The sequence below is a fragment of the Physeter macrocephalus genome, chromosome 2, assembly GCF_002837175.3.
Source record: "Physeter macrocephalus isolate SW-GA chromosome 2, ASM283717v5, whole genome shotgun sequence".
NCBI classification, from domain to species: domain Eukaryota; kingdom Metazoa; phylum Chordata; class Mammalia; order Artiodactyla; family Physeteridae; genus Physeter; species Physeter macrocephalus.
The window spans coordinates 94,824,898-94,852,472 of NC_041215.1; the positions used below are offsets into that span (position 1 = coordinate 94,824,898).

At 40.5% G+C, this 27,575-nt stretch overlaps 1 protein-coding gene across 4 annotated transcripts; it reads left to right on the forward strand.

The window, feature by feature from the left end:
* Positions 1–27,546, forward strand: INPP1 (inositol polyphosphate-1-phosphatase). Of its 4 annotated transcripts, XM_007104437.4 has the most exons (7): positions 150–206; positions 3,940–4,043; positions 16,249–16,516; positions 19,119–19,179; positions 22,486–22,686; positions 24,743–24,917; positions 26,805–27,546. In XM_007104437.4, the coding sequence occupies exons 3-7, from the start codon at positions 16,313–16,315 to the stop codon at positions 27,370–27,372; spliced, it is 1,209 nt and encodes a 402-aa protein (XP_007104499.2). In that variant the 5' UTR covers positions 150–206; positions 3,940–4,043; positions 16,249–16,312; the 3' UTR covers positions 27,373–27,546. The 4 variants fall into 4 exon arrangements, with proteins under 4 accessions (XP_007104498.2, XP_007104499.2, XP_007104497.2 ...); XM_007104436.4 differs by lacking the exon at positions 3,940–4,043 and having other exon boundaries at positions 1–206; XM_007104435.4 differs by lacking the exon at positions 3,940–4,043 and having other exon boundaries at positions 175–324.
* Positions 27,547–27,575: the final 29 nt, after the last annotated feature.

Genomic DNA, 27,575 nt, shown 5'->3' on the forward strand with positions numbered 1-27,575 from the left:
TGCGCCTCGCTCTCCGATGACCATCGTCCTGCTCCCGGCCCCTCGCCCTCTGGCTGAGCCTGCGGCCAGACGCCCGGCGCCCCTCGGCTAGCCTCCCACGCCCGGCCACCTCCTCCTCCGCCTTTTCCTCCTCCTCCTCCCCCGCCTCTTCCGTTTTCTGGAGGGAAAGTCTGCAACCTCCTTCTGGGCTCCGCATCCCGGCTTAGGTAATACGCTTTCCTCTTTACGCCCCCCTCGCCTCGGCGCCACAGCCTCCCTTCCTGCTCCGATCCGGGTCCCCGGGCTGGGCGACCAGCACGCACCCATCGCCTCTCCGGAAAGTAGGTGAGTAAATCTGGGCCAGCAGGGCTCCTTGCCTCTCCGCCCGGCCTGTGATGACCTCTGTCCGCTGCAGCGAGGCTGCCACCCGGCCCGGCCCACATCGTTGCTGCAACCAGCCGGGCGGAGGAGCTCTCGAGTCCTGCGGCTCCCTGGGCTCCGCAGAAACGACCCGAAAGAAGTAGACGGTGGGGAGAAAGATTGGCAAACATTTTTTTTTTTTAATTCGATCAGCATTTTTAGGTCGAAGAAGCTGATCTGACAGTTGTCGAGATCAGTGGCCCGGGTTCAAAGTGTAGATGGCGTAGCTGTCAAGCGCCCCTTGGTTTTGCTTTGAGAGATGCTTGTTAGTGTCCATTGCTGCTGGCTGCCACTAGTGACCTACTAGATGAGCGTAAAATAACATGAAGGGACTATATTTAGAAAAAGTCTTTGCCTCCTTGCTTTTAATTCACTGCACTTTGAAAGGCGGTCTGGTGAGACGTGCAGAGTTAGTTGGTGTGGCCAGAGTAGAGTAGTGGGGCGGGGGGATGCGGATATTTAACATGGGTTTGGCCGAATCGTGTATACTGTTAGACACGAAGAGCCTGAAAAAAATGCCTAGATTATTTAGTACATTCATGAAGAATACATATAAACAATCAAGGTGTGTACTTTGGAGATTTTCCGTTTTAAAGCAAGTTTTAAGGCGTTGAATAAGCAGAAGTTTGCCCACTGTGTGAATGGCGTTCACTTCAAAAGAACAGTGGGTTAAGGCTGTGTGGACAGACCGCTTGAGTGCATCCCACATGTTGAATAAAACATTTTTTGGCCGTTTTGCTGTGATTCCTAGCTTTGAAACCGAAGAAGTTGGTAAAGGTCAGCCCTGCTCAACCTGATAATAGTCTAATGATGAAAATAATCCACTGAACTACTATTGACTGATGAATTAGCTAAGTGACCTCATTTTTTACCTTTTAAAATAGGTTATAGAAGGGGGGAAAAGGGGCAATAGAAGAGTTCATTTTTTCAAGGCAGATATTTGTTTGCATTCTTATTTAGAATCTACTTTATTTTTAAGCTTTTGTGGATTTTTATATTACTCTTGCAGTTAGTTCTTAGTCATGAAGAAAATTATGTAAAAGGCATAAAGTTACATTTTACTTTTTCATAGAGAAAGCTACCGTTTCTTTTCAAGTTATTGACTAAATCACCACCTGGTTGGAAACTGCAGCTTGGACTCATGCCATTTAATGTGGAATATCTTATTACAGATTCAAATTACAGCTATAGTTGTGGTAGTTCTGAAAAAAAATGATCATGTCTTATTTGACATGTAAGGCCTGTGAAACAAAAGTTATAAAGTTATTCATTATATATTTACTTCTGCTTTTGTTTCTGTCTCTGTTGCCACTTAGAAAATATCTTAATCTATTTCATCTTGTAGACAAATTGCCTAAAAGATAATGATGTTATATAAAGTGATTAATAAAACCAAGTGTCTTCTTCATTTATTAAACGTGAGGATGGTGTATATGAGAACTTTTTCTGGATGTGTGTCCTCAGTAAATGTCCTTGTTAAAATATTTGAATCTTGTAATGAAGCTAATAAAACTCTCTACGTTGATGTTTTTGTTTGATTTTGAGTTTAGAGATAAAGGCAGAGCTGACAGCACTTTGCTTCCCATCTCCCATGATTAGTGTTGAGTAGTGGTTCCCAGACTTGTCTAATTTAAAAAATTACCTAGGGTAGTGGGCAAGTGGGAGGAAGGGGGGATAATATTGGTTTAAAAAGACTCCCAGGGGCTTCCCTGGTGGCGCAGTGGTTGCGCGTCCGCCTGCCGATGCAGGGGGGCCGGGTTCGCGCCCCGGTCTGGGAAGATCCCGCGTGCCGCGGAGCGGCTGGGCCCGTGGGCCGTGGCCGCTGGGCCTGCGCGTCCGGAGCCTGTGCTCCGCGACGGGAGGGGCCACAGCAGTGAGAGGCCCGCATACCACAGAAAAAAAAAAAAAAAAGACTCCCAGGTTGCTACTAGGGATTTCCTGAATTAGAATTTCTAAGGGAAAGAAGATACTTAAAATAGGCCAAAATGATAAAAATTTAAAAGGGCAAACCAAAACAAACAAAAAAGGCAAGATTGGGAAACACAAGTGGGAAATAACTGTTGCTGACATAACCTATTAGCATTCCTGTACATAACATGTTCTTAAATGGAAGCTGTGGTTTTGCTAATATGATGATGTCACACATTTAGGAAATCTGAAACTTTTATATCCTTTTGTAGTCAAGCCTTCTGGGGTGATTGAATTTAGCAAACTTTTTTTTTTTTTTTTTAAATAAATTTATTTATTTATTTATTTTTGGCTGCATTGGGTTTTCGTTGCTGTGCATGGGCTTTTCTCTAGTTGTGGCGAGCGGGGGCTACTCTTCATTGCAGTGAGCTGGCTTCTCATTGCGGTGGCTTCTCTTGTTGCGGAGCACGGGCTCTGGGCGTGCGGGCTTCAGTAGTTGTGGCTCACGGGCTCAGTAGTTGTGGCTCAAGGGCTCTAGTGCGCAGGCTCAGTAGTTGTGGTGAACAGGCTTAGTTGCTCCACGGCGTGTGGGATCTTCCCAGACCAGGGCTCAAACCCGTGTCCCCTGCATTGGCAGGAGGATTCTTAACCACTGCACCACCAGGGAAGTCCCTCAATCATTACTTCTTAAGTACTTTTTTCTGCTCCATTCTCTCCCTCTGTCCTCCCATCTGGGATTTCAAAAGGTCTCAGCAACTTTGTTCATTTTCTTCCCAATCATTTTTCTCTCCAATATTTAGATTGGGTCATTTCTATGGTATTTCAAGTCCACTGTCCCTTTCTTCTGCCATCATCAATCTGATATGTTCATCTAGCTTATTTTTCATGTTATATTTTTGTGCTTTTTGTTTCTAGAACTTCTCCACGGCGTGTGGGATCTTCCCAGACCAGGGCTCAAACCCATGTATGTCCCCTGCATTGGCAGGCGGATTCTCAACCACTGCGCCATGAGGGAAGCCCAGCAAACATTTTTACATGTTCAGTCTCTTTTTTGTGGTAGGCAATCTTAATTCAAGTCCTTTAATGTTATAAGAGCATTTTATTAATGGATTTTTAGTGCAGATTACTGTGATAGCAATCTACAGCAAAATTTTGTGCCTGATCATTTCTCTTTCATATAACAGACTTATTTGTTACTTTTTCTGTGTTCCTAATCAGGGAAGATGAGCATGCAAATTATAGTAACTTATTTATAACTTTTATTAAAATGACCCAACACCATCTAAAAAAGAAAAAACTTTATTTCAGCATAAAATGTGGTCAATTATATATAAAAACAAATTGACAAAATAAAGTATTAATCTATAAAATAATTCATTAAGATGAATTACCACAATGGAAAGTATCAGTTTCTTTCTCTCTCCATTCCTTTTCTTTCTTTCTCTCTTATTTTGATTTTCTTTTTTTTCTTTTCTTTTGTTTTAGGAGTGGAGGAGGGTTGTTTTGCTTTCTTGTTTTATTTTTAATCAACTAAATGTTAAAAATCTTTTAACTTAATTATCCAAGTTTAAATTAATGTAAATATTTGCTAACTTTTTCAATAGATACTTAAATTTGTCCTTTTCTTTACAGAGTGATGATGGTTAGGTTTCCCTCGATGCGAATGAGAGTTGTAACAAATTGCACAGGATTAAATTCAAATGACCAAAGGAAAACGTTATTTAATATTGCTTAAGGTAATCCTAATGTACTTAAAAAGATTTTTTTTATCATCAGTAGTTTTAAAAATAGGATCTTATCTTCCAAGTTCTAGAAAACCCCTCTAGTTAATTCCTGAGAATTTGCAAGAATCACATATAACCACATATAATCCCAGTTTGATCTGGGAATCATGAAAGGTCTGTTTTAAAAAGATGGTTGATTGTAAGCTTCATGAATAGCAAAGAATGGGGGAAATAGAAATGAAAACTCAGATCAAAAAGGTAAATATTAACTAGCTTAGACTTTTATCTATGGTTGCAGCATTAGCAAGAATGCAAGAGCATTAAGTATATTTGTATATTGGAGTGGCTTTAATGAGCCATTTATATCATTTTAGTACTTAGACCTTTTCAAGTAAAAGGTACTATAAATATTCTTCTATCATTTTATGTTCCTTTGAAGGCATATGTTACATTCAGTATTATGTATTGTTGTAGTCAACATTTGTCAATATCTGTTAAAAATAAACATTTACCTCTACAAAATGGAAGTAGAATGATAAGAGATATGCTGCCATAAACCCAGCCTGCCAAAATGGTACACAATGTGATCACTCACCTTTACTTTCTTGCTATAATATTCAGAGAATATATTTTAGGTCATGTAATTTATCATTGCAGAAATAAATAATAATAACCATCTTCTAAGAAGTTCTATAAAGAACTCGTTTGAATCATGTTTCCTAACAGTTATCATCCTAAAATTTGCATAATGAATAATCCCTTACAGATTAAATTTAATGCAAGAAAATCCTTTTAAACATGTTTATCTCTAAGGGAATGAAAATCAGTCAATTAAATTACAGAACTCCCACTGTGTTTCATGAGGAGATGGAAAAATTGTGTATCCTGCTCTCAAGGAACCTACAGCGTATAATAGAGAGAATAATGGTGCCCCAAGTGCAGGCATGGGGGGGTGGGCTTAGGCCTTCCTAATAATGTTCATTAGCCCAAACCACTGTAGCATATAAACACACATTAAGTATAAAAACCAGCGTGATTGCAGTCAAAATCAACTACAAGGCAAAGAGCCTAGTGCGCTCTTTCAACTTAATTTTCATGACCCCGTCCCAACTTTTTTTTTTTCATTCAACCAACAAATATTTATTATGCCCTTATTAGGTAGATGATAAACATCAAATGCCTTAAAAATGTACATTTTTTTGAACCTGTAATATTATTTGTATTTTACTCTTTAAAAAATTGTAGTAAAATATATATATATGACATAAAATTTACCATTTTGACCATTTCCAAGTGTGCAATTCACTTGCATTAAGTACGTTACCATTGTTATGCAACCATCACCACTATCCATCTCCAGAGCTTTTTGATCATCCCAAACTGAAACTGTGGATCCATTAAATAATAACTCCCCATTACCTGCTTCTCCCAGCCCTGGTAACCACCGTCCTACTTTCTGTCTCTATGAATTTGACTATTCTGGGTACCCCATATAAGTTGAATCATACAATATTTGTTCTTTTAAGTCTGGCTTCTTTCACTTAGCATAATGTTTCCAAGGTTCATCCATGTTGAGGCATGTACCGGAATCTCATTCCTTTTTTTTTTTTTTTTTTTTTTTGCGGTACGCGGGCCTCTCACTGTTGTGGCCTCTCCCGTTGCGGAGCACAGGCTCCGGACGCGCAGGCTCAGCGGCCATGGCTCACGGACCCAGCCGCTCCGCGGCACGTGGGATCTTCCCGGACCGGGGCACGAACCCGTGTCCCCTGCATCGGCAGGCGGACTCTCAACCACTGCGCCACCAGGGAAGCCCCACATTCCTTTTTAAGGCTGAATAATAGTCTCCAACCTCTTTTATATGGAAAGTGGATATTAAAAAATAGAGAAGTTTTGAACTGGAACAGACCATAGAAATCATTCCTTCCAACTTCTCTGTCTCTTCTTTCTTTTCCTTTTTTATGTTTACAGAAATGAGAAAAACAAGTCCTTGAGAGCTTACACATGTGGCCAGGGTTTTACACCTGGTTGGTTAAAGGCCAAGCAGAGCCTAAGAACCAGCTCCCCTGTGGCCTAAACAAGGCTCTTTATACCACACACCCACGGTGGCCCATGTAGAGCATAAAAGGGAAGTGTTAAATGAGTTGGTACGGAAAGTAAGTGTTGCAAAAGTTCAAAAGAAAAGATAAAATGACTGAAAAACGTTACATGCAAGAGGAAACGTTCAAAATGGATTTGAGGATTAATACAATTAATTATAAGATTAACAACTATCAAAGCTATAAATAATATTCTGCTGGAAAATTTTTTACAAGCCATACATCTTTCTTTTTGCCTTGAATTAGGCATTAAATTTGTATTTTTAAAAATATTTATTCTTTCCCACAGTTAAGATAGCTACACTGAATCTACTTCCATTTTTTTTATATTCTATGTGATTTCAGGTTTCATTTGTGACACCTCGGTTGTATGCTAAGAACATCTCTTAGCATATAAAAGTTTAAGCATATAGTTGGAAGACAGCAGATAGAAAAGCGTTTCTATTTAGTGAAAGTGTTTCTCACTCCGGAGAAGAGGATAAAAGAGGGTCACTAACAAATTTAAAAGTATTTCTAAATGGAATATTTTTTCATACTTTTCAAATGCATTCTGGGAAGCCATTGAAATGTATACTTTAGGCAAGTATTATGCTAATGTGGAATACTTATTATGTAGGTCAACTTGCATTTTTTTTCCAGCATTTAATTTTTGTTACAAAAAAGACAATATAGTTGACCCTTAGCCGACCAAGGCCATTATTCTTAGTCGCAGCAGCTATAGCTTTCCCTGTTCTGCTCCTGAGTAACTAGTGAGAGACAGAGTTGACTGTTGCACCTGGTGTTCCCTTAAATTGTCAAATAAAAATTAGATGAGTGACATTGCCTGTCTTCAACCCAGATTTACTGGATCAATATCTCCAGGGGAAAAGTCTAAAAATCTGTATTTTTAATGAGTGTTTCAATTGATTCTTACTAATTTGGGACACACTACTTTAGCACAAGCTCCCATTTACAAGCTACCCGAACAACATTTGAGGATAGAGGACTTCTTTGTGATCTATTGCTTTGAGCAGCAGCAGTGAGCAAAAATGCGGACTAACATGGTCCAGCAGTAGCCTTGCTAGAGCTAGAGTGAGGTGGACTGATCAGCCTAGAAAGGGGCGTCTTATGTCAACGCTACTTGAAGAATGGGAAGAAGGGAGGGAGAAATGTGAAGGTTAAATAGATGGATATACATATCCCATATTTAATGTCTTCTCTAACAAAACCAAATTAAACTTACCATTTTTGGCTATTTAATCAACAAAATTAATCAAGATAGGTCACCTCCAGATGTCAGAGCATAATATCAGATTCCGATCTGGTGCTCAAAAATATGGTTCAGTTGCTAGTCATCCAGATACAGCTTTGGTTGTTTTTGTAAATGAATGTAGAATATATGTAGACTTTGATATAAATAAATATGGGCCCACGTGCCTGATGGCACCTGGGTAATGCTGATAAAATACAAGTATAATAAACAATATGACAAAGATGAATTCTGTATTTACAAAGCTAAGAGAAAATTCATAAGCCAACATTTATTGAACACCCCTGAGGTATGCGCTAAGCGTCATAAGAAACCATGCACGTTTAAATCTCCTGCCAGACAAGGGCATAGATAAGCAAACCAATGTACAGTGTGTTGGAGAGCTGGGTTAGAGATTTGTCCTGCCTCCGGTCTCCTATGGTCCAGGTACCCAAGATGGAGGGTCAGGCATGGCTCCTGGAGGAGCCAACTCTCTCTCCACACCCACACTCTTTGAAAAACTTTCTATCTAAATAGAAATACATACAGAAAAGTATGCAAGTCCTAAGGGTGTAGCTTGATGAATGTACACAAAGTCAACCCACCCATGTAACCATCACTCAGATCTAGAACATCCCCAGTGCCTAAAAGCCCCATCATTTACCCCCATCAATAATCCCTCCTCCTTCTCCAAGGGTAACCACCACTGCAACTTCTAACACCATAAGTTAGTTTTGCCTTTTTTTGAACTTCAACTTAATTAAATTGCTCCACGTATATTTTTTGTGTCTGACTTCTTTCACTCAGCAGTATGTTTTTGTGAGATGCATCCACGTTGTTGCCTATAGCAATAATTCATTAATTCTCACTGCTGTATAGTATTTTCTTTTGCAAGTATGCCACAGTTTATTTCATTTTAGTTTTGATGGTCACTCAGGTTATTTCTAGTGTGAGGTTACTGCAACAAATTATGCTGATCATAAATATTCTTGTATATGTCTTTTAATGTATATGTGCAGGAATTTCTGTTGAGTACAAGTCTATAAGAGAAATTGCTAGGTCATAGGTTATGCTTATATTCAGCAAATTATAAACAATTTTCCAACATGGTTGTACCAATTTCATTCACACCAGCAGTATGAGTCTCATTGCTCTACATCCTCATCAAACCTTGACATTTTCAGTCTTTACTTTTAGCTATTTGGCTGGACACGCAGTGATACCCTGTTGCGACTTTTAAGTTGCATTTTCCTGATTATTAACAAGTTACACTATCTTTCCATATATTTATTGGCCATTTGAACATCTTCTTTTATGAAGTATCTGTTCAAGTTTCTTGCCCTTGAACTGATTCTGAGAAGGTGAGTAGACATTAGGCATAGGGCAGGAGGAAGGTCATGTCAGCCAGAGGGAACAGCATGTGCAAATTAATGATCTGCCCAGAGCATGGAAGTAAATGGACAGATGGTGGGAAATCAGCCACTAAAATGCTAAAGTTAATCAGAGACTATGAAGTGATGACAGCAACATCGCAGAGATCAAAGTGAAATAGCACTAAAGAAGTACAGGCAGTCCCATGCTGTACTACTTAGTGGATGCTGAGAAATGTGTGATGATCAAATATCTGAAAGTTGAGCAAAGCTCATACACTGGAAGGACAATTCAGTTTCCGATGACCTAAAAGGTAGTGTTTGTAAATGCCTGTTAATGCTTGTGGTACAGTTTTCCTTCTGGCCTAGGTAACCAGGTGGGTAGATGAGCGTCTCCTAGGGATGTCAGGGGAGGCTATTGTTAGCACGTTGCACTTTAGCCATCGTTGGTTACTCCAGTTGAGCCCATTACATACTTTGTGGGGGCCCACTTCTGTTCCCCATCCTTTCTGGCAGCTTCCATTCTTTAAACTACTCCCTAAAGCAGCCCTAACCTGGAAGGGGAAGAGGAACAAGGTCTCTGTTTCCCCTACAATAGCAATGTGAGCTAATTTAGAGCCTTGGCCAGCCCCTCAGCATGTGCCCACCTAGGGAGAGTCCTGGCCAGCTGCACCCCTTTGAGAGAGGTCACCAAAAACACTTCTTGTAAAGCACCCAGGCATTTCATGGAAGTCGGACCTTCTTCCCCAACAGCAATAGCAGTCAGGCAGGGCCACCACACAGTAATTTCAAATTGCCAGTCTTCAGAGGATGAGTGACAGACTGAATTCTGTTTATGAATTGTGGAGATGGGGTGGAGTCATTGTCTAATGGGCAAAAATGTGGGTTCTGTAAAAGTAGTAGGTTACCTGCAGGAAGAAATGAATGTCAACAGGAATGCTTTGACCTACTTGCCTATTCATTAGTGATCAGTTCTGTTTTGTTGAGGGCCCTTACCTATGTTGTCACATTTCTGTCACCGTGAGCAGCACAGGGGCATGGCCAGGTTCTGGTACAAGCAGGCTCATCACACAAAAAGAGACACCCTTGGCTCTAGAATCTCCACAAATTTCCCAACAAAGTATCCCCCTTGACAGAATAGTGACCCTCCTGAGCCATCTGTAGATGGTTTACCATGAAGCCAGAGTCGTCTTCAGCCTCCGGGAGCCAAAGTTTCCACCCAGACACCCAGAAACTGAAGCAATCAGATCTGGCCTGCATAAAGGAACTTTTTTTCTGGGTCATTCAAAGAGTTACAAGTAGTTTCCAGCCTTTTAGATTTAATGGAGTAGTAAATTTTCAGAAAAGATTTCAGTGAACCCTATAAAGTTGCCGACTTCTTATTTTTCAAGTAAGGACTGTGATTGTGGGTTCTGTGAAGTTGTATTTAATAGTCATAGCTGTCATTTGTCATCTACTATACGCAAGGCTCTGTGCTTGGTACTTTTCCAGAAATACCTCTTTTGATCTTCACAATGTCCCTGCAAGATATGTATTATCTTCATATTACAGATGAAGAGAGAGGCTCAGAGAGGGTAGGTAAATTACCTGATGCCACACAGCTAGTTGATGGCAGAGCCCTGGTTTTCAACCCAGGTCTATCTGATTCCGAAGCCTATGTCTTTCCCATTTTACTGTTTATCACGTCTGAAATATGTGTATATTATTCAGATATGATTTTTAATATCTGTTGTTTGTTCTGATGAGATGATAAGATGGTCAGAAATTAAAATTGAGTTTTGTCTTTGTAGAGAGATTTGGGCTTCCAGGAAAAGTCTTAAAAGCTTTTTTTTTTTTCTAATTGGCCTACTTCAGTTTACTCAGTGTTTCTCTAATAGATGTGAAAATCCCATAAAAGCTAAAGAGACTGTTTCTGACATTGTGACACGATCTTATGTAAACATGTAGATATACATTTGGTCTGAGATGGTGAGGAATGTAACTTCTTTAAACCTGTTCTGCTCAAATGTGACTTGAAATGGGTTGTCACAAAATAAGGCTTATAAGAGTATTTCAGTGTTCACTGATCATTAATGATTTGGCTGTTAAAGTGCGTAGCTCCTAGTGGGAAAGATTGTCTTACAGAATTAAACTTATTGACCACATAAACAGGAAAGAGAACCCTACCCCAGTTCCCTGTTTGGCCAGAAAAAAGAAGACAAAGGAATAGATTGGGTTGGCATTTGCTAAGATTATCAAGGTCTCTTTGGGCTAAATTGTATTCTCTCTAAATTTGTACGTTGAAGCCCTAACTCTCCAGTACCTCATAATGTGACTGTATTTGGAGATAGGGCCTTTAACTTAACTCAGTTCAAGGTTAAGTGAGGTCATATGTGTGGGCCCTAATCCAATCTGAATGGAGTCTTTATAAAAGAGGGAGAAAGGCCCACAGATGCTCGTCCACAGAGGAAAGTCTGTCTGCAAGCCAAGGAGAAACCAACCCTGCTGACACCTTGGTCTTAGACTTCCAGTCTCCAGAACTGTGAGAAAATAAATTTGTTGTTTAAGCCACCCAGACTGTGGCACTTAGTTATGGCAGCCCTAGCAAACAAATAACAAGAGGAATTAGATATTCGGCATGAGCTGACCCCCTCCCCGCCCCTCATGCCAAGACAGCCAGTTAAGAGAGATATCAGTAGAACATAGATGAGCTTTTACTATCCAGCAAAGACGGTTTACACTGAGACTGAGGATCAGCTAGGGGAAAGGTTTTCCTGAGAGCAGAAGGAAAGTGAGTATCAAATAGTGATTTTTTTGGGCTTCCCTGGTGGCGCAGTGGTTGAGAGTCCGCCGGACACAGGTTCGTGCCCCGGTCAGGGATGATCCCACATGCCGCGGAGCGGCTGGGCCCGTGAGCCATGGCCGCTGAGCCTGCACGTCCGGAGCCTGTGCTCTGCAACGGGAGAGGCCACAGCAGTGAGAGGCCCATGTACTACAAAAAAAAAATAGTGATTTTTAAATAATCAAACTACTGACAGCCATCAGGGAGGTGTGTGTGTTTCTCTCCTTTTTGCTATGTAATATACCTTATAATAATAATATTCTTGCGATTATTTATCCAGTGATTGCTCATTTCTTCCCTTAGTTAACAGCTAACAATTTATGAAAGGATTTTATTGGCTAGAGCACTGGCTAACAGTGTGCTCTAGTCAATAAAACTGGGTTTCTGCCGGTTCACCTGGGCTTGAATCTTGTCCCAGCCACTTCCTAGCTGTGTGATTTGGGGCAAATTATTTACCCTCCTGTGCCTCAGTTTCTTTATCAGTAAAATAGAGATAATAGTACCTTCTCCGTAGGGTTGTGTGAGAATTAAACGAATTAACATATGTAAAAACATATGTAAAGTGCTTGGAAGGATGCCTGCCATATAGTAAGTACATAAGAAATGTTAGCGATTATTATTTTAACTTGGGCTTTTTCTCTGCATATGAATAACTGTTAGCACATGGTTTCACCAAGATATCTGGCCACCAGGTGCCAGCCCCCTTGAAATTACCAGCATAGTATTAAAGATGAATGAACAGCCTGAAGGACAGTAGCTATTAAATCTCAGTGTTTAGCATCATCTAGGAGGCTGACAAAACTACAGATTCCTGGACCCCTGTCCCCAGCGATTCTGATTCACTAAGTTGGGATGGAGCCCCAGAAACCTGTCTTTTTAATAGGCACCTTAGGTAATTCTAACACGTGGTTGCCAGAATACCCATTAAATACTAATCCAAAGGAATTTCTTCTATATTCAAAGCTATTAAATTATGGTAAATGTCATCTTACTAATCATGAATCTATAATAATTTTCATTTAAAGTATTTGAAATGTTTAAATAAAGCCAACTTAGGTCAATAACGCATATATAAACTTTTTTTAAAAATTTATTTATTTTCATTTATTTATTATTTTTGGCTGTGTTGGATCTTCACTGCTGTGCGCGGCTTTCTCTAGTTGCAGTGAGCGTGGGCGTCTCATTGCTGTGGCTTCTCTCGTTGCGGAGCACAGGCTCTAGAGCACATGGGCTTCAGTAGATGTGGCACGTGGGCTCTAGAGTGCAGGCTCAGTAGTTGTGGCGCACGGGCTTTGTTGCTCCCCCGCATGTGGGATCTTCCCGGACCAGGGCTCGAACCCGTGTCCCCTGCATTGGCAGAGGGATTCTTAACCACTGCGCCACCAGGGAAGCCCAATAACACATATATAAACTTGCTTTTAAAAATCATCTGAATGATAATTTCCATGAGTGTTAATACAAGCTATTAATAAACTCGAAGAAATTCTGTATTGGATGTAGCCCTCAGTTTCTCTCAAGTTGAGTCCTTCAAAGTGAGGGCAAATTGTCCATTATGCCCCTGAGTGCTGTGGCCTGGCTGAGTGAATTGAATTGAGGACAGATGGAGAGAGAGATACGGAAGCAGCTTACAGAGAGAAGCACAGAGGACCATGGCTCATTCATTTGGAGGAAATAGTCCATTCAGCCAGAAAGTAGCAGGCTAGCTATGCAAATTAGTTAGAAAGTCTTACATGTACATGATGATAGCTGTGAGAAATTTTTTTTTAGGGGGTTAGGACCCTGGAGCTAAAGAAGTTCTGGGTTCTATAGGATGGTTCTATAGGATGGCTGGAGAAAGCCTAGTCCTAAGCTGAAACTGCGTGTTCAACCTGGAGCTTGACAAGACACCGTTCTAGGTTCAGAATAAAAGGTGATTAAGGTTGAGTGCTGGGATAACTTTGGAACTGAAAAATCTGATTTACTGTGTTATGATGAATTCTTAAAATCTGTGCACCTGTTAATTACAGGACTAAAGTTTAGAGCTGCTATTTTTTCCCCCATTGGTCAAGTTGCTGTGCTCAGGTGAAGTGAGAATAGTCATTATTGAGGAAATAAAGGTCAGGTTCAAAGGTGAGAAACTCCAGATCTCTGGGCAGCTGTATAGAAACCTATCAGGACTAAGTTGGTGAGTTTTCCGTGTGAGGAGAAGGGTGGTGGTGGTGCCTGGAGATTGTAGCCTGTGTGAGTAACTCACCTGAGTGTTCTGAGGGCGTCGTAGGGAGAGATTCTTGGTTATGCAGTGGTGTGGTGGTACAGTGTTTCTTTTACCAAAAAAAAAAAAAAAAATTGACTTTAACAAAGCTGAGTAAAATAGACAATACTGGTATTGTTAATTTAGAAAGTTTTCAAACTGGACTCCTTAAAATCTTCATGCTGCTTTTAAGATAAAAATCTGCTTAGGTACTGTTAGTTCATTGATTCTTTTTCCTTTACTTACAATAACCTCATAACATGTACCAAGATATCAAAATAATCAAAGTTATTGAATTTATACACTTGGAGCTTCTGTAGTCTACTGATATGTATGTATCCATGTGTGTATACATTATATATAACTTATAATTTAGAGCATACAGATACCATAAATTGTTTTGTTTCTAAGTCGAAGTGCCTCAGCTGTATTAATATAACCGTTTTTCTTAATGTTGAGGTTTAAGTCAACCAAAGTGAATTTTTTTAACATATTATTCAATCCTTGGGGGGAAAAGGCATTTAGGTAGGCAGGTGTTTTTGTTTAATTTTTAACTATCATCTCTACTACCTGATGTTTGTGTTGTCACTATAATACCACTTTGGACAGTTATCTCCAAGAATTGAGGAATTCTTGTCCTTTGTGCTTAATGGTTCCAAGATATTTTAAAATATCATTTCTTATTAGAAAAGCAGTATATATTTATTGTAGAATATTTGAAAATTATAGAAAAGCATAATGAAAAAAACCTCCACAATTCTAGTACCCAGTGATAATTACCATTAAACATCAGTTTATCATTAAAACATCACATACTAGCCTTTCAAACTCTATATGTATAAACAAAGTGCATGTGTGTATAAACACAAATTAGGAACATACTATGATACTATATATACGCTTAATATTATAACATTAACATATCCCTATGAAATATTCTTCAAAAATATTATTTTAAGAACTGCATTGTAGTCTATCTTACATTGCACCAACGTTTAAGATTTTTAACTTTTTGCTACTGTCAATAATACTAATCCTTCTTCTGTGGAAATATTTTAACACAACTGTGACTTAACACAAAATAGGGCCAGACTGGAGTTACTGGCTAAAGGTAATAACATTTCTAAGGATCTTTTCTAAGGATTTTTCTCAAATTGCCCTGTGGAAACCCACTTGTTTGTACGCCCATTAGCAGAGCATCAGCACCTGTTTCACCACACCTGCAAGAATGAAAATTAACTTTAAAAACAGTTTGGCCCATCTAATAGTGAAGTAGGATGTCTCATTGTTTTTATTCACTTTCCTTTTATCACTGTTGAGGTTGGACGTATTTTCTTAGGGTGGTTGACCCATAATCTTAAGAAAATAGCATATATTTTTTAAAGCAGACCTGATTAAGACAAAATGGCTATGACAATTCACAATTAACTCCATTGCATTGACATCTTCATTGCTGTACTAATTCTCAGCCTCCTAGAGTCCATTAAAGGAACTTCTTTTTTTTTTTTTTTTTTTTTTAAAGAAGTAGAGTATTTGTTATGATAATAAAGAGCATGAGCTTCTGTATGAGCCCTGCCGGTTAGTCTTGTGTAACCCTAAACAAGTTGCTTAACTTCTCTAAGCTTCAGTTTCCTTGACTGTAAAGCAGGGCTGATAATCCTCACAATAATTCTCACAATGCTGAGATAGGAATTATTAAAGCATTCAATAAAATGCAGCTACTATTGAAACTGAGAAATGTTTCTCTCCTAATTACCTGATAGGTATGTCAAGGTGTGGTAGCATGCCTCTTAGAAGCCAGAACGTTTCAAGTCCCGACAAGTTGCATGTTTGAATTCACTTTATTATTTAAACTTGCTAGAAGAGCAGCACAGCTAGTGGGACTTTTTTAATAGAAAAAAAAAAAAAGGTGATTGGGAGATCACCTGGATTGCTGGCCCAAGTGTGACCTCAGAGTCCTGCAGGACACAAAGATGCTTGCTGGTGTGGTGCTTGGTACTTTAGAAAGTTGCCCCCAAACTGATGGGATAAACGGGCTTTCACTTCTTCCTTCTTCCCCCAAAGGGTGAAAGAAAGAGCACTAATAATGTTGTTGCTAAGCTTGTGTGCTCATTCAAAGGTCATTACGTGAACTTGGCTTTTCCTTTAATTTAACATTGTGCTCGTGTATCCACCTGCCTATTGGTCTAGGGTTTTGTAAATATGATGTAGATTCTCATTCAAATTCTTTCTTTCACTGAAAATTCAGTTCTTTGCATAATGGATTTGAGACTATAAATCTTTTGATCTTTAAGAATAAGTTTCAAATTTTAGATGATATCTAGTCTTCCACCCGGAGGATGCGACTGTGATCTATAGCAGCTGTTCAGCCATGCTGACCGGTTGACTGCCAGATGGGTTGTTAGCAGTGCCGAGGCACCCTGACATCACTCTCTGAACTGCTTTCTCTTTCACATTCTTGTACTTTTCCAGCTGACGGCCCGGAGGGTGGGTGCCGATTCCACCAGACGCTGCAACTGAAAAGCCAGGTTCAGAAATGTCAGGTATCCTCCGGGAGCTGCTCTGTGTCTCTGAGAAAGCTGCCAACATTGCCCGGGCGTGCAGGCAGCAGGAAGCCCTCTTCCAGCTGCTGATAGAAGAAAAGAAAGAGGGAGAAAAGAACAAGAAGTTTGCAGTTGATTTCAAGACCCTGGCTGATGTACTGGTGCAGGAAGTTATAAAACAGAATATGGAGAACAAGGTAAGAAAGGTCCCAGCCAATGTAGTTGCAAAATATTTGCCCCTGTGGTTTTTCCCCTCTATAGAATAGCATCCCTTCTCCTCGCCACCCCTGCCCCTCCTCGTCCCCCCTACCCCCATTACTAACACCTTGGATTCTAATAAACAAATTGGGTTCTTCCCCTTGTTTTGACTACAATATTACCAAAATGTGTGCTGCAGAAAAAAATTTTAAATACAGAAAAATAAGAATCCTCTTAATCCTACCACTAGAGAAAACCACAGCTGTTTTGCTAAATATTGTTAGAATAGTTTCCTTCTATGTGTGTACATGGCACATACAACTTATTTCAAAAGAAATGAGAACATACTGTTTTATAACTTTTTTTAAACTTGATATATTAAGTCCCACCTTTTGACATAATCATTTATCTAATGGTTGCCTCAGTTATGGGCTCATAGAGTCCTGGAGACTTAAAGTCTCCCTTTATTTGAATAGGAAAACATTGTTTATAACTAACAATGATTGTAATTCTAGGTCTTTTAAGCTGACTGGGGAAAAGAAATTATATTCATAAGTAGTAATAACAAACAATAACATTAGCAGACACTTATAAATGCTTACTGTGAGCCAGGTACTGTTCTAAGGTCTTTAAATATATTAATTTAATCATAAAAATTTTATGAGGTAAGAACAATTATTTCATTGTAATGGATGAGAAAAGGTAGACACAGAGAGGTTAAATAACTTGCTTAAGGTTGCACAGCAAGTGAATGGCAGGGCTGGTTTTTGAACCCAGGCTGACCGAGTCTGTGCCCTTTGCAATACTATATTGCCTTTTATATGGTAATCTAATAATTTCTTTTCTTTTAGGTTTGGGAGGATAGAATTTTATGTCGGAAAGCCCTATAAAATATTAGAATCGTTTCTATGAAATTCTCAAAATATTAGGAATCATTTAGAATCATTTAAGCGAATTCTTGACCACAGGCAGGAAGAGAGAATAAATGACCCCTTGAAATTTCTACAAACTGTACTTTTTCATGTCCTATAATATCTGGCTCCAATAAACTAAAAAGGAAGCAAATTTATTTTTGTTACTGATCAAGAGCTGGATGGAAGGGATGGTTAAGCAACTGGATTAGAAATGTATCAACGTTAAGTTCTGTGGGCTAATATTTGCCCCAGAGCATTATAACAAGTTCAGGCAGTTGTTCATTCATGAAGTATATGCCAGGACTTATGAACACATAAATGATATTCACTTTTGGCTTGTATAATATAGTTTCATGACTCTCCTATACTGTGGCCTCAGAAAGGGTTTCTAGGCAGGTTGGGAGACTGGAGCTTCAGCCCTGGATGAATTGATGAATCGGCTCAGTGCCAGCCCGTGTTGATTTGCATTGCTCTTTTTTTTTTTTAAATTTATTTATTTTATTTGTTTATTTTTGGCTGCTTTGGGTCTTCGTTGCTGTGCACGGGCTTCCTCTAGTTGCGGTGAGCGGGGGCTACTCTTCATTGCGGTGCGTGGGCTTCTCATTGCAGTGGCTTCTCTTGTTGCGGAGCACGGGCTCTGGGCTCGCGGGCTTCAGTAGTTGTGGCTCACGGGCTCAGTAGTTGTGGCTCACGGGCTCCAGAGCGCAGGCTCAGCAGTTTTGGCGCACGGGCTTAGCTGCTCCGCAGCAGGTGGGATCGACCAGGGCTCGAACCCGTGTCCCCTGCATTGGCAGGCGGATTCTTAACCACTGCGCCACCAGGGAAGTCCCGACTTGCATTGTTCTTTAAAAAAGTTAAAAATAACAAGTAGTTGTGGGCATTATTAAAGCTACTGACCATCTGTGAATAACTGAGCTCAAATATTTGAAGCATTTCCTTCCTTTTATTGCCTGAGAACCATACTCATATCATAATTCAGCACATATTTTGAGAGAAATTATCTTTACTGCAGAGAAAATCAGAAGCAAAATGTGTCTGAAAGCTTCCTAGTCATACAGAGATGAGAGAAAATTCCTATTTAGCTTTTTTTTTCAAATTCTATATTGGCGCATATCATTGGCAAATAAAATATTTCCCCTTTTTTGCTATATCACCTTCCTAGCCTGATGGCTAATGATACCTCCAACAGGTACAGAAAACACACCTGAAAATGAAAACAAAGTCAAATGTTATCCTCTGATACCTTCCATCCAGTCTTAAGTAATCATCTCAGGTACTTGGTCAATAACATTAACTTGTATAAGCTACTTAGGTACTGTTTAGGAGCAACAGTTAAAACATCTCCTTTGTAAACATTCTAGCTCTGTGGCCCTTAACTAGAAGGATGAAGTTTCTAGAAGTACTTCTACAGACTCAACAGAACATAAGGAAACCAGACTTCTACCATGATTTGGACTTTCTAAAGGGGCAAAGGAGCAGGAAAATATTAGAAAACTAAGTACTGAACCAAGCTGACTTCACTTTTTATACTTGTTATACTTGGATTGATTTCTGGAATTGTAAATTTCAGATCTAATTGTGCTATTTAATTTGAAGTATAAAATGAAAATCTGTTCAGAATTGAACGTAAGTTTGGGATTTTTTTTTTCTTTATTGTTGTATTTTTGTCATACTCTGAATCATTCAGTTTCCAGGCTTGGGAAAAAAAATTTTTGGAGAAGAATCCAATGAGTTTACAAATGATTTGGGTAAGTATAAAAATCTTAATGTATTTTTATAACTTAATTATCATATGTTTTTTAAAAAAAAATTATTTTATTTTTGGCTGCTTTGGGTCTTCGTTGCTGTGCACAGGCTTTCTCTAGTTGCAGCAAGCAGGGGCTACTCTTCGTTGTGGCACGCGGGCTTCTCGTCGCGGTGGCTTCTCTTGTTGCGAAGCACGGGCTCTAGGCATGTGAGCTTCAGTAGTTGTGGCACGCGGGCTCAGTAGTTGTGGCTCGCGGGCTCTAGAGCGCAGGCTCAATAGTTGTGGCACACGGGCTTAGTTGCTCCACGGCATGTGGGATCTTCCCAGACCAGGGCTTGAACCTGTGTCCCCTGCATTGGCAGGCAGATTCTTAACCACTGCAACATCAGGGAAGCCCTATCATATGGTATTTTTATTTTCAACTTACATCATGAATAAATGGATGTTTGGGGGCCTTTCATGTAAATAACATATTTGAATGTTAAGCTTCATTCAATACTTCAGAATCATATGGTATTTTTATTTTCAACTTACATCATGAAGTAAATGGATGTTTGGGGGCCTTTCATGTAAATAACATATTTGAATGTTAAGCTTCATTCAATACTTCAGAATATCATGCCATTTAAGATAGGGAGATGTGGCATCTTAGGATTATTTAGCAAGTCCACATGTATTATTCTAGATATACATCTGTAGCATTTGAATAATGTATGATTTAACCTTTGGGAAAGTTGCATGGCCCTTTGGGAATCTGATGGAAGTTATAGATGCCCCCAGAAAGATGCACATCTACACAGTTTTGCAGACAATTTCAGGTCCAAGTAAACCCATTTGTGGACCTCCTTGGGAGTCCATAGACCTTGGCTGAGAATGTAGAGGAGGCCCTGTCCCTGAAATCACCTCATGGCTTCTCTGGTCTCAGAGCCTCTGTAAAGGGAGTTGGACAACCAAAAAGGTTCCTTTTACCACCAAGTTTTAACTCTTATTTAATTAGTTTCCTGTGGACCAAATTCTCCTTTGATGGACCACCATGTTCCCTTGTGATAGAGAGGAAAATATCAAAATCGCTGATCCTTTTTAGAGAAACAAACTGTTTTTAGTTTGTCTGGGGTTTTGTTTGTTTAATGGTAGAAGATTAAAATAGTGAACTTTAAACACTGATCATGTGACAAATAGTTAAACATCTAGAGGCATGTTTACAAAGAAAACTAATTTCTGGATTAACTCTGGAGAAAAATTTGTCTCCTTCATGGGCAGTGTATTAAAATGCACTTAATTCTATGACAGTCGTCAGTAAGAAGACAAATCTCATTTAAGCTTAAGATTTAAAAAAACACCCGTACAGGAATAAAGACACAGTTGTAGAGAATGGACTTGAAGACATGGAGAGGGGGAAAGGTAAGCTGGGATGAAGTGAGAGAGTAGCATTGACATATATACACTACCAAATGTAAAATAGATAGCTAGTGGGAAGCAGCTGCATAGCACAGGGAGATCAACTCGGTGCTTTGTGACCACCTAGAGGGGTGGGATAGGGAGGGTGGGAGGCAGACGCAAGAGGGAGGGGATTTGGGGATATATGTATAAAGCAATTATACTCCAATAAAGGTGTTAAAAAAACACACCTGTGACTAACCGGTAAGAAATCCTACACTTAAAATCCTGTTTGACTCCTTCATAAACAGTTATTTTAATATTTCATTTACATATCTAGAATTATAGGGACAAAAAGGCATTCCACGTACATTTTCCTTCGAACTGAAGGAGAGAATGGGTTTAGCAGAGAACCGTGGCGAAGGGGAGGGGCTGGTGGATGAGGTGAGGTGAGACAGTGGAAGTTCAATGGAAGGAGTTTGGATTTTCCTCTAAGCATGATCGGAATTCAGTGGCAAATTTTAAGCAAAGGTGTGATGTGATATGATTTGCTCCCTTGAATGATCCCATGACTTTTACTGAGTCTAGTGTAGGTGCTCAGCAAGTGCCAGTGATTAGCATTATTATTCCCCAACTTTAACAGTCTCATTTTTTGTTGTTCTTTTTTTTGGCGGTACGCGGGCCTCTCACTGTTGTGGCCTCTCCCGTTGCGGAGCACAGGCTCCGGACGCGCAGGCTCAGCGGCCATGGCTCACGGGCCCAGCCGCTCCGCGGCAGGTGGGATCCTCCCGGACCGGGGCACGAACCCGTATTCCCTGCATCGGCAGGCGGACTCTCAACCACTGCGCCACCGGGGAAGCCCAACAGTCTCATTTAATTGAATTGAACTACATGTAATTGACTGTTTCTTGCTGTTTCAGAATCATCATTGTAATAGACTCACACTGGGCTTCCCAAACTCTAAGGATCACATGAATCACCTGGGGATCTTGTTAGACCTCAGTAGGTTTGGGATGGGGACTGCAGTTCTGAATTTCTAACAAGTTCTCAGGTGATGCACATGCTGCTGTTCTTGGAATGGCTAGGTTAGTTAGGAGTATTTGTCTATGTACCACAAAATCTCCAAAGTGCCATGTTTTCTTAATTTTTAAAAAATTTATATTCTGCATTTCTGTGACTTTCTGTTGCTATTAACTTGCCTGTTTTTGCCAGCCTCTTTTCTTACTTTTGCGGGGGCTGGAAACCAGATTAAGCAAGGGTCTAAGAAGTGTCTTTAAAGTGATGGTAAAGCACCTGGACTCGGTAACTTGGGATTTCAATTGCAGAAGCAGCTTTGCTTACATCCTGATTTCCAGTGGTTTCACAGAGAGCTATTCTATGTATGTCATTTAGAGTCCTACGGCTTTACCACATTTAAAGATGAATGTACTTCATCTTATGTTACTTTACTGAGCATAAACAATTTAGGGAGGTAGAAGCCCTTTATTGTACTGATAAGAACGCCATTCTTTTCAATAACATATTCAAATGTGAATAGGGTGACCCACAGTATATTAAAAGTTAAAAGGCAAAAAATATAAAAGATTGATTATCAAGGACTCAGGGTTCTTAACTGGTCCATGAGCTCCCTTAAACTAGATACAAAAAACTGTGTGCATGTGCCCATGTGGACATTTCTCTGGAGAGTAGGTCCTTTGACACCTGGAATTCATTCCTCACTGTTAGATGCATGACTGACCACTGAGCAGCTATGACTTTGAAGGCCACTGGGTGATTCTGGCAATCAGCCAGGTTAGGAAACACTGGTATGGATATATTGCCCTCACCTAGTCTGAGGTGCCCTCACAGCTTTTGTTTCTTCCCACCCTTCTGTTGTTCTTTCTCCCCTGAAACTTGAGATGTAACGGTCTTTAGTTTGTCTTTACTCTAGGGGAAAAGATTATCATGAGACTGTGTCCAACAGAGGAAGAAACGGTAGATCTTCTCAACAAAGTCCTTAATGGTAACAAGTTGGCATCTGAAGCATTAGCCAAGGTTGTACATCAGGACGTTGTCTTTAGTGACCCAGCTCTGGATGCACTAGAGATCAACATTCCACAGGACACTTTGGGAGTTTGGGTGGATCCTATAGGTAAGTAGAGAGAGTGTTTGCTTTTGTTTATTTACTTTCGTTAGTAATCCTTTTTTTTTTTTTTTTTTGGCGGGGGGGGTTAGAAAAATAAAAATTGAGGGTATGGTTTAACTCTCCTAGGAGTTTTAAAATTTTTGAATTTTTAAAATGATAAATGACTTTCACTGCCGTGGCCCGGGATCCATCCCTGGTCAGGGAACTGAGATCCCACAAGCCGTGTGGTGCAGCCAAAAAAAAGATAAACGAAGAGCTGAGGTGTGTGTTATATACATATATCTATCACATATATCTATAACATATGTGTGTATGTACACACATACACACACAGGCACATATACAAAGCTGAATTAACTCATTTTTGAAAGACCTCAGAGACCAGACTGCTAAATTTGAGAGAAGAATGAAGTGATAGCAGCTATAACTAATTGAGCACACATGCCATTTTAAGAACATTCAGCACCAGCAGATTATTGCCATCTGGGAATACTGTCCAGCTCATCAGATTTTTTAAAAAAAATCAAAATCCAGGTTTTTATGTGAGATCTCACAATTTAACCACTGGCTACTAATTCAGTTAAACAAGCAAACAATCAAAACCACTATACAGGCCAAGCAAAACACAGCTGAATGTGACTCTTAGCAGTCAGTTTGTGAGTCCTGTGTAAAGCCTCACCATTAATTTTGTGGTCATGATTATGGTAGAACCATAATGTATATAGCTCATTGTTTAAAAAGTGTAGGCCTCTCTCAATGATGCTATTAATATAATGCCCTAGGTATTCATCTTCGGAAGTCCCCCTTTTCCCCCCAACCTTCCTGGCATATTCTACCCAGTACACCTGCGACCAATCATGCTGAACAGGCAAACTCCCCCCACCCTCCCCATCCTACAAGCACATTAATAATGATAGAAATGCCTTTAGTCATCAGAGAATTAGAGAATATTCAGCCTATGGATTATATATACAAACTAAGAATGTTTCCCAGAATCTTTTATTGCTTGAAGGTAAATCAGCCTCAGTTAAGGTTTTTGAGGGACAGAAACCTTGTTTTCTTGTTCTATCCTGAATTGATTCTGTTAGCTAGCTCTCTGGATCTTGTGCCCGGCACATCCTTAACTGGGCATTAACTCATTAGATGTTGGCAGTCAGCTGCTGGCATGTACAGTCTTTTAAGAAGAAACCTAGCTACTTGGCTTCTTTTTCTCAGGAGTACCATCAATTTCTTCCTCTTGTACTACCATCATTGTCTCCTTCCTCCTAATTTGAGGGACAAAAACAAACAAAAAGGTAATTCCACCCCTGACAGATTCCTGGAAGGAGGCTTTCCCATCCACCTTGGACTTGTCCTCTGATTAGTAAGAGCTCTAAGGAATCCCCTTGGTTATCCTGAGCTATTAGCTTTTAAATGATTTTGACATGTGATGGATATTTGAGTACTTGCTATTTGCAAGGTGCTATGCTAGCTGCCATAGGAACTATAGACATGTCCTTTCTCTCCAAGACTATATAGTTGGGAAAATGAAACACAAGCAGCTTAAAAGTGAAGTACAAGAGGTCAAAAAATAATTCAATATAAGTGGCACCCAAAGGTAAAAACTGATTGGTTACTATCTTAGTCAGTTTGGGCTGCTATAACAAGATACCATGGACTAGGTAGCTTTTAAACAATAGAAATTTATTTCTCACAGTTCCAGAGGCTGGGAAGTCCAATATCAAGGTGCCAGCATGATTAGGTGAGGTCCTTCTTCCTGATTCATAATTGGTACTTTTTCACTGTGTCCTCACATTCTGGAAGAGACTAAAGATCTCTCTGGAGCCTCTTTTGTAAGACACTAATTCCATTCATGAGGGTTCCACATTGAGGACTTAAGTACCTCCCAAAGGCCCCACTTACTAATACCATCAAGAATTTTGGGGAGACATAAACATTCAGACCATAGCAGTTACCAAATTAGAAGAGAGAAATGATATAGTACAGGGTTTGTAGATGTATTCATCATCGTCTTCTAAATAATCATTTCAAATAATCCTAACAAATTTGCTTCATTTTTCAGATTCAACTTATCAGTATATAAAAGGTTCTGCTGACATTAAATCCAACCAAGGAATCTTCCCCAGTGGACTTCAGTGTGTCACTATTTTAATTGGTGTCTATGACATACAGACAGGCGTGCCCCTGATGGGAGTCATCAACCAACCTTTTGTATCACAAGACCTAAACACCCTCAGGTAAAAGATGAAAATTTTTGGTATATTATGGTTTTTAGAATTTACAACCTCAGCTTTGCTTATTGTCAAGATGATCTCTCCATGTGACGTTCCCAAGACTCAGTAGATTTGGTATTCCTACTAAAAATCTGCATGTTTTCATTAACGTTTTTACTCTCAGCCCTGGGTCTTGCAGCAAAATGCGACAACGATCTAATGAAAAGCTGAGTAGGTATGGCCAGGGTTAGGACCTGGCTCTGGGGTGCTCTCCCAGTAGAACTGCCAGCATCTCTTCCTTTTCTGCCTCCTCCTTCCTCAGGCTCCCCTGGACTCCTGTGCAGGGCACAGTTGCTCTGATCCATGGCCCATGCTTGCTGGGCTCCAGGGCATGGCAGAGGCCAAGAAGAAACAGCTTTTCTCCTGTGATTTCAGTTTTTTATTGAAATAGATAATATTTTTTTCCACTTGTATAGAACTGCATATTTTTAAAAATAAATTTATTTGTTTTTTTATTATTATTATTTTTTGGCTGCGTTGGGTCTTCGTTGCTGCACGCGGGCTTTCTCTGGTTGCAGTGAGCAGGCTTCTCATTGCGGTGGCTTCTCTTGTTGTGGAGCATGGGCTCTAGGCGCGCAGGCTTTGGTAGTTGCAGCACACAGGCTCAGTAGTTTTGGCACGTGGGCTCAGTAGTTGTGGTGCGCAGGCTCAGTAGTTGTGGCGCACAGGCTTAGTTGCTCCGTGGCATGTGGGATCTTCCTGGACCAGGGCTCAAACCCGTGTCTCCTGCACTGGCAGGAGGATTCTTATTTGTGGAGCATGGGCTCTAGGCGCGCAGGCTTTGGTAGTTGCAGCACACAGGCTCAGTAGTTTTGGCACGTGGGCTCAGTAGTTGTGGTGCGCAGGCTCAGTAGTTGTGGCGCACAGGCTTAGTTGCTCCGTGGCATGTGGGATCTTCCTGGACCAGGGCTCAAACCCGTGTCCCCTGCACTGGCAGGAGGATTCTTAACCACTGCGCCACCAGGGAAGTCCTAGAACTACATATTTATATTAAACTTTGACTTGCTTCAAGCAACTAAGAATTGTTCGTTCTTTAGTAGTCATAAACTACACTTATGGAATTTTGATAGTTTTCTTCTAACCCCGCCTTCTTCCAAACTGAAAGTGTTTGTTGTCTTTAAAGGGTCGTTAAGAAGTTAAAAATAAGTGGGACTGGATGCTGGCATAATCATGACCTAGAAATGGTTGACAAAGTAGTTAGTAGCACAGATCCTAGAGTGAGACTTCCTGGGTTTGAATGCAGATTCTACCACTGATTTACATTCTTACACTTACATACTCTAAGCCTCAGTTTCCATCTCTGTAAATAAACTATCCAGCATATATAGTAAGTTAAACATTGAGAAATGATAGGTGCTATTTTTGTTGTTGCCAAAAATAATGAGTCCGTCTTTCTTGGTATTAAAACCAAAGTGGAGCTAGTGAATTAGAGAATTAAAAGGCGTTACCAACTGAAGAAAAATTTAAGATTGTGAAAGATTTGCAGATTGAAAAGATTATTTATCTGTTCATCTCCCCCCCCCCATTAAACTTTAAATGCCAAAAGTGGCAGTGAAACTTTGCGGGATTTCTGGCCTCCAGGAACAGAGGAAATATTTTAGCATTGTCCTAGATGGGTGTGATAATACAGAAAAACTGAAAGCATTCCTAACCTGCAAACGCACAGGCAGCAACACGCATAGGGAGTAACTTTTAGAAATGAGTTAGCTACTTGGTATCCATTTCTAAGCTTAAGGACCTTGAGACCCATTATGTTGTATATTTTTCATATCATCAAGTTGGGAAGCCATATGAGCAATGAAAAACGAATGGGATAACCTACGGCCACAAACCGAATGTTCTCTTCCACAGGTGGAAAGGACAGTGCTACTGGGGCCTTTCTTACATGGGGACCAATATCCATTCACTTCTGCCTCCCGTCTCTACAAGAAACAGCAGTGAAACGCAGAGCCAAGTGACCCAAAACCCCAGCTCTGAGGCGGAATGCTTCCACCCGTTCTCAGCTGTCATTAGTACAAGTGAAAAGGAGACCATCAAGGCCGCACTGTCACGTGTGTGTGGAGAGCGCATATTCCGGGCAGCTGGGGCTGGTTACAAGAGCCTCTGTGTTGTCCTCGGCCTTGTTGACATTTACATCTTCTCAGAAGATACCACGTTCAAGTGGGACTCTTGTGCCGCTCACGCCATCCTCAGGGCCATGGGTGGGGGAATGGTGGACTTAAAAGAGTGCTTGGAAAGAAACCCCAACTCGGGGCTTGACTTGCCACAGTTGGTGTACCACGTGGGAAACAGAGGCGCTGCTGGAGTGGACCAGTGGGCCAACAAGGGAGGACTAATCGCCTACAGATCAAAGAAGCAGCTGGAGACATTCCTGAGCCGCCTCCTCCGACACCTTGCCCCTGTGGATGCACATACATAGACGAGCTCCATCCTCAGGGACTCGAAACCCAACTGTGAACCTAGTTTCCACCTCTCTATCTTTTTTTTTTTTTTCCCCCGGTATGCGGGCCTCTCACTGTTGTGGCCTCTCCCGTTGCGGAGCACAGGCTCCGGACGCGCAGGCTCAGCGGCCATGGCTCACGGGCCTAGCCGCTCCGCGGCATGTGGGGTCTTCCCGGACCG

Excerpts from the sequence above, each read along its gene's own strand:
- INPP1 (XM_007104436.4), top strand. The coding sequence starts at position 16,313 with ATGTCAGGTATCCTCCGGGAGCTGCTCTGTGTCTCTGAGAAAGCTGCC. Across the intron at positions 19,180-22,485 it reads TGAGTTTACAAATGATTTGG|GGGAAAAGATTATCATGAGA; the intron begins GTAAGTATAAAA and ends TCTTTACTCTAG. Across the intron at positions 22,687-24,742 it reads AGTTTGGGTGGATCCTATAG|ATTCAACTTATCAGTATATA; the intron begins GTAAGTAGAGAG and ends TTCATTTTTCAG.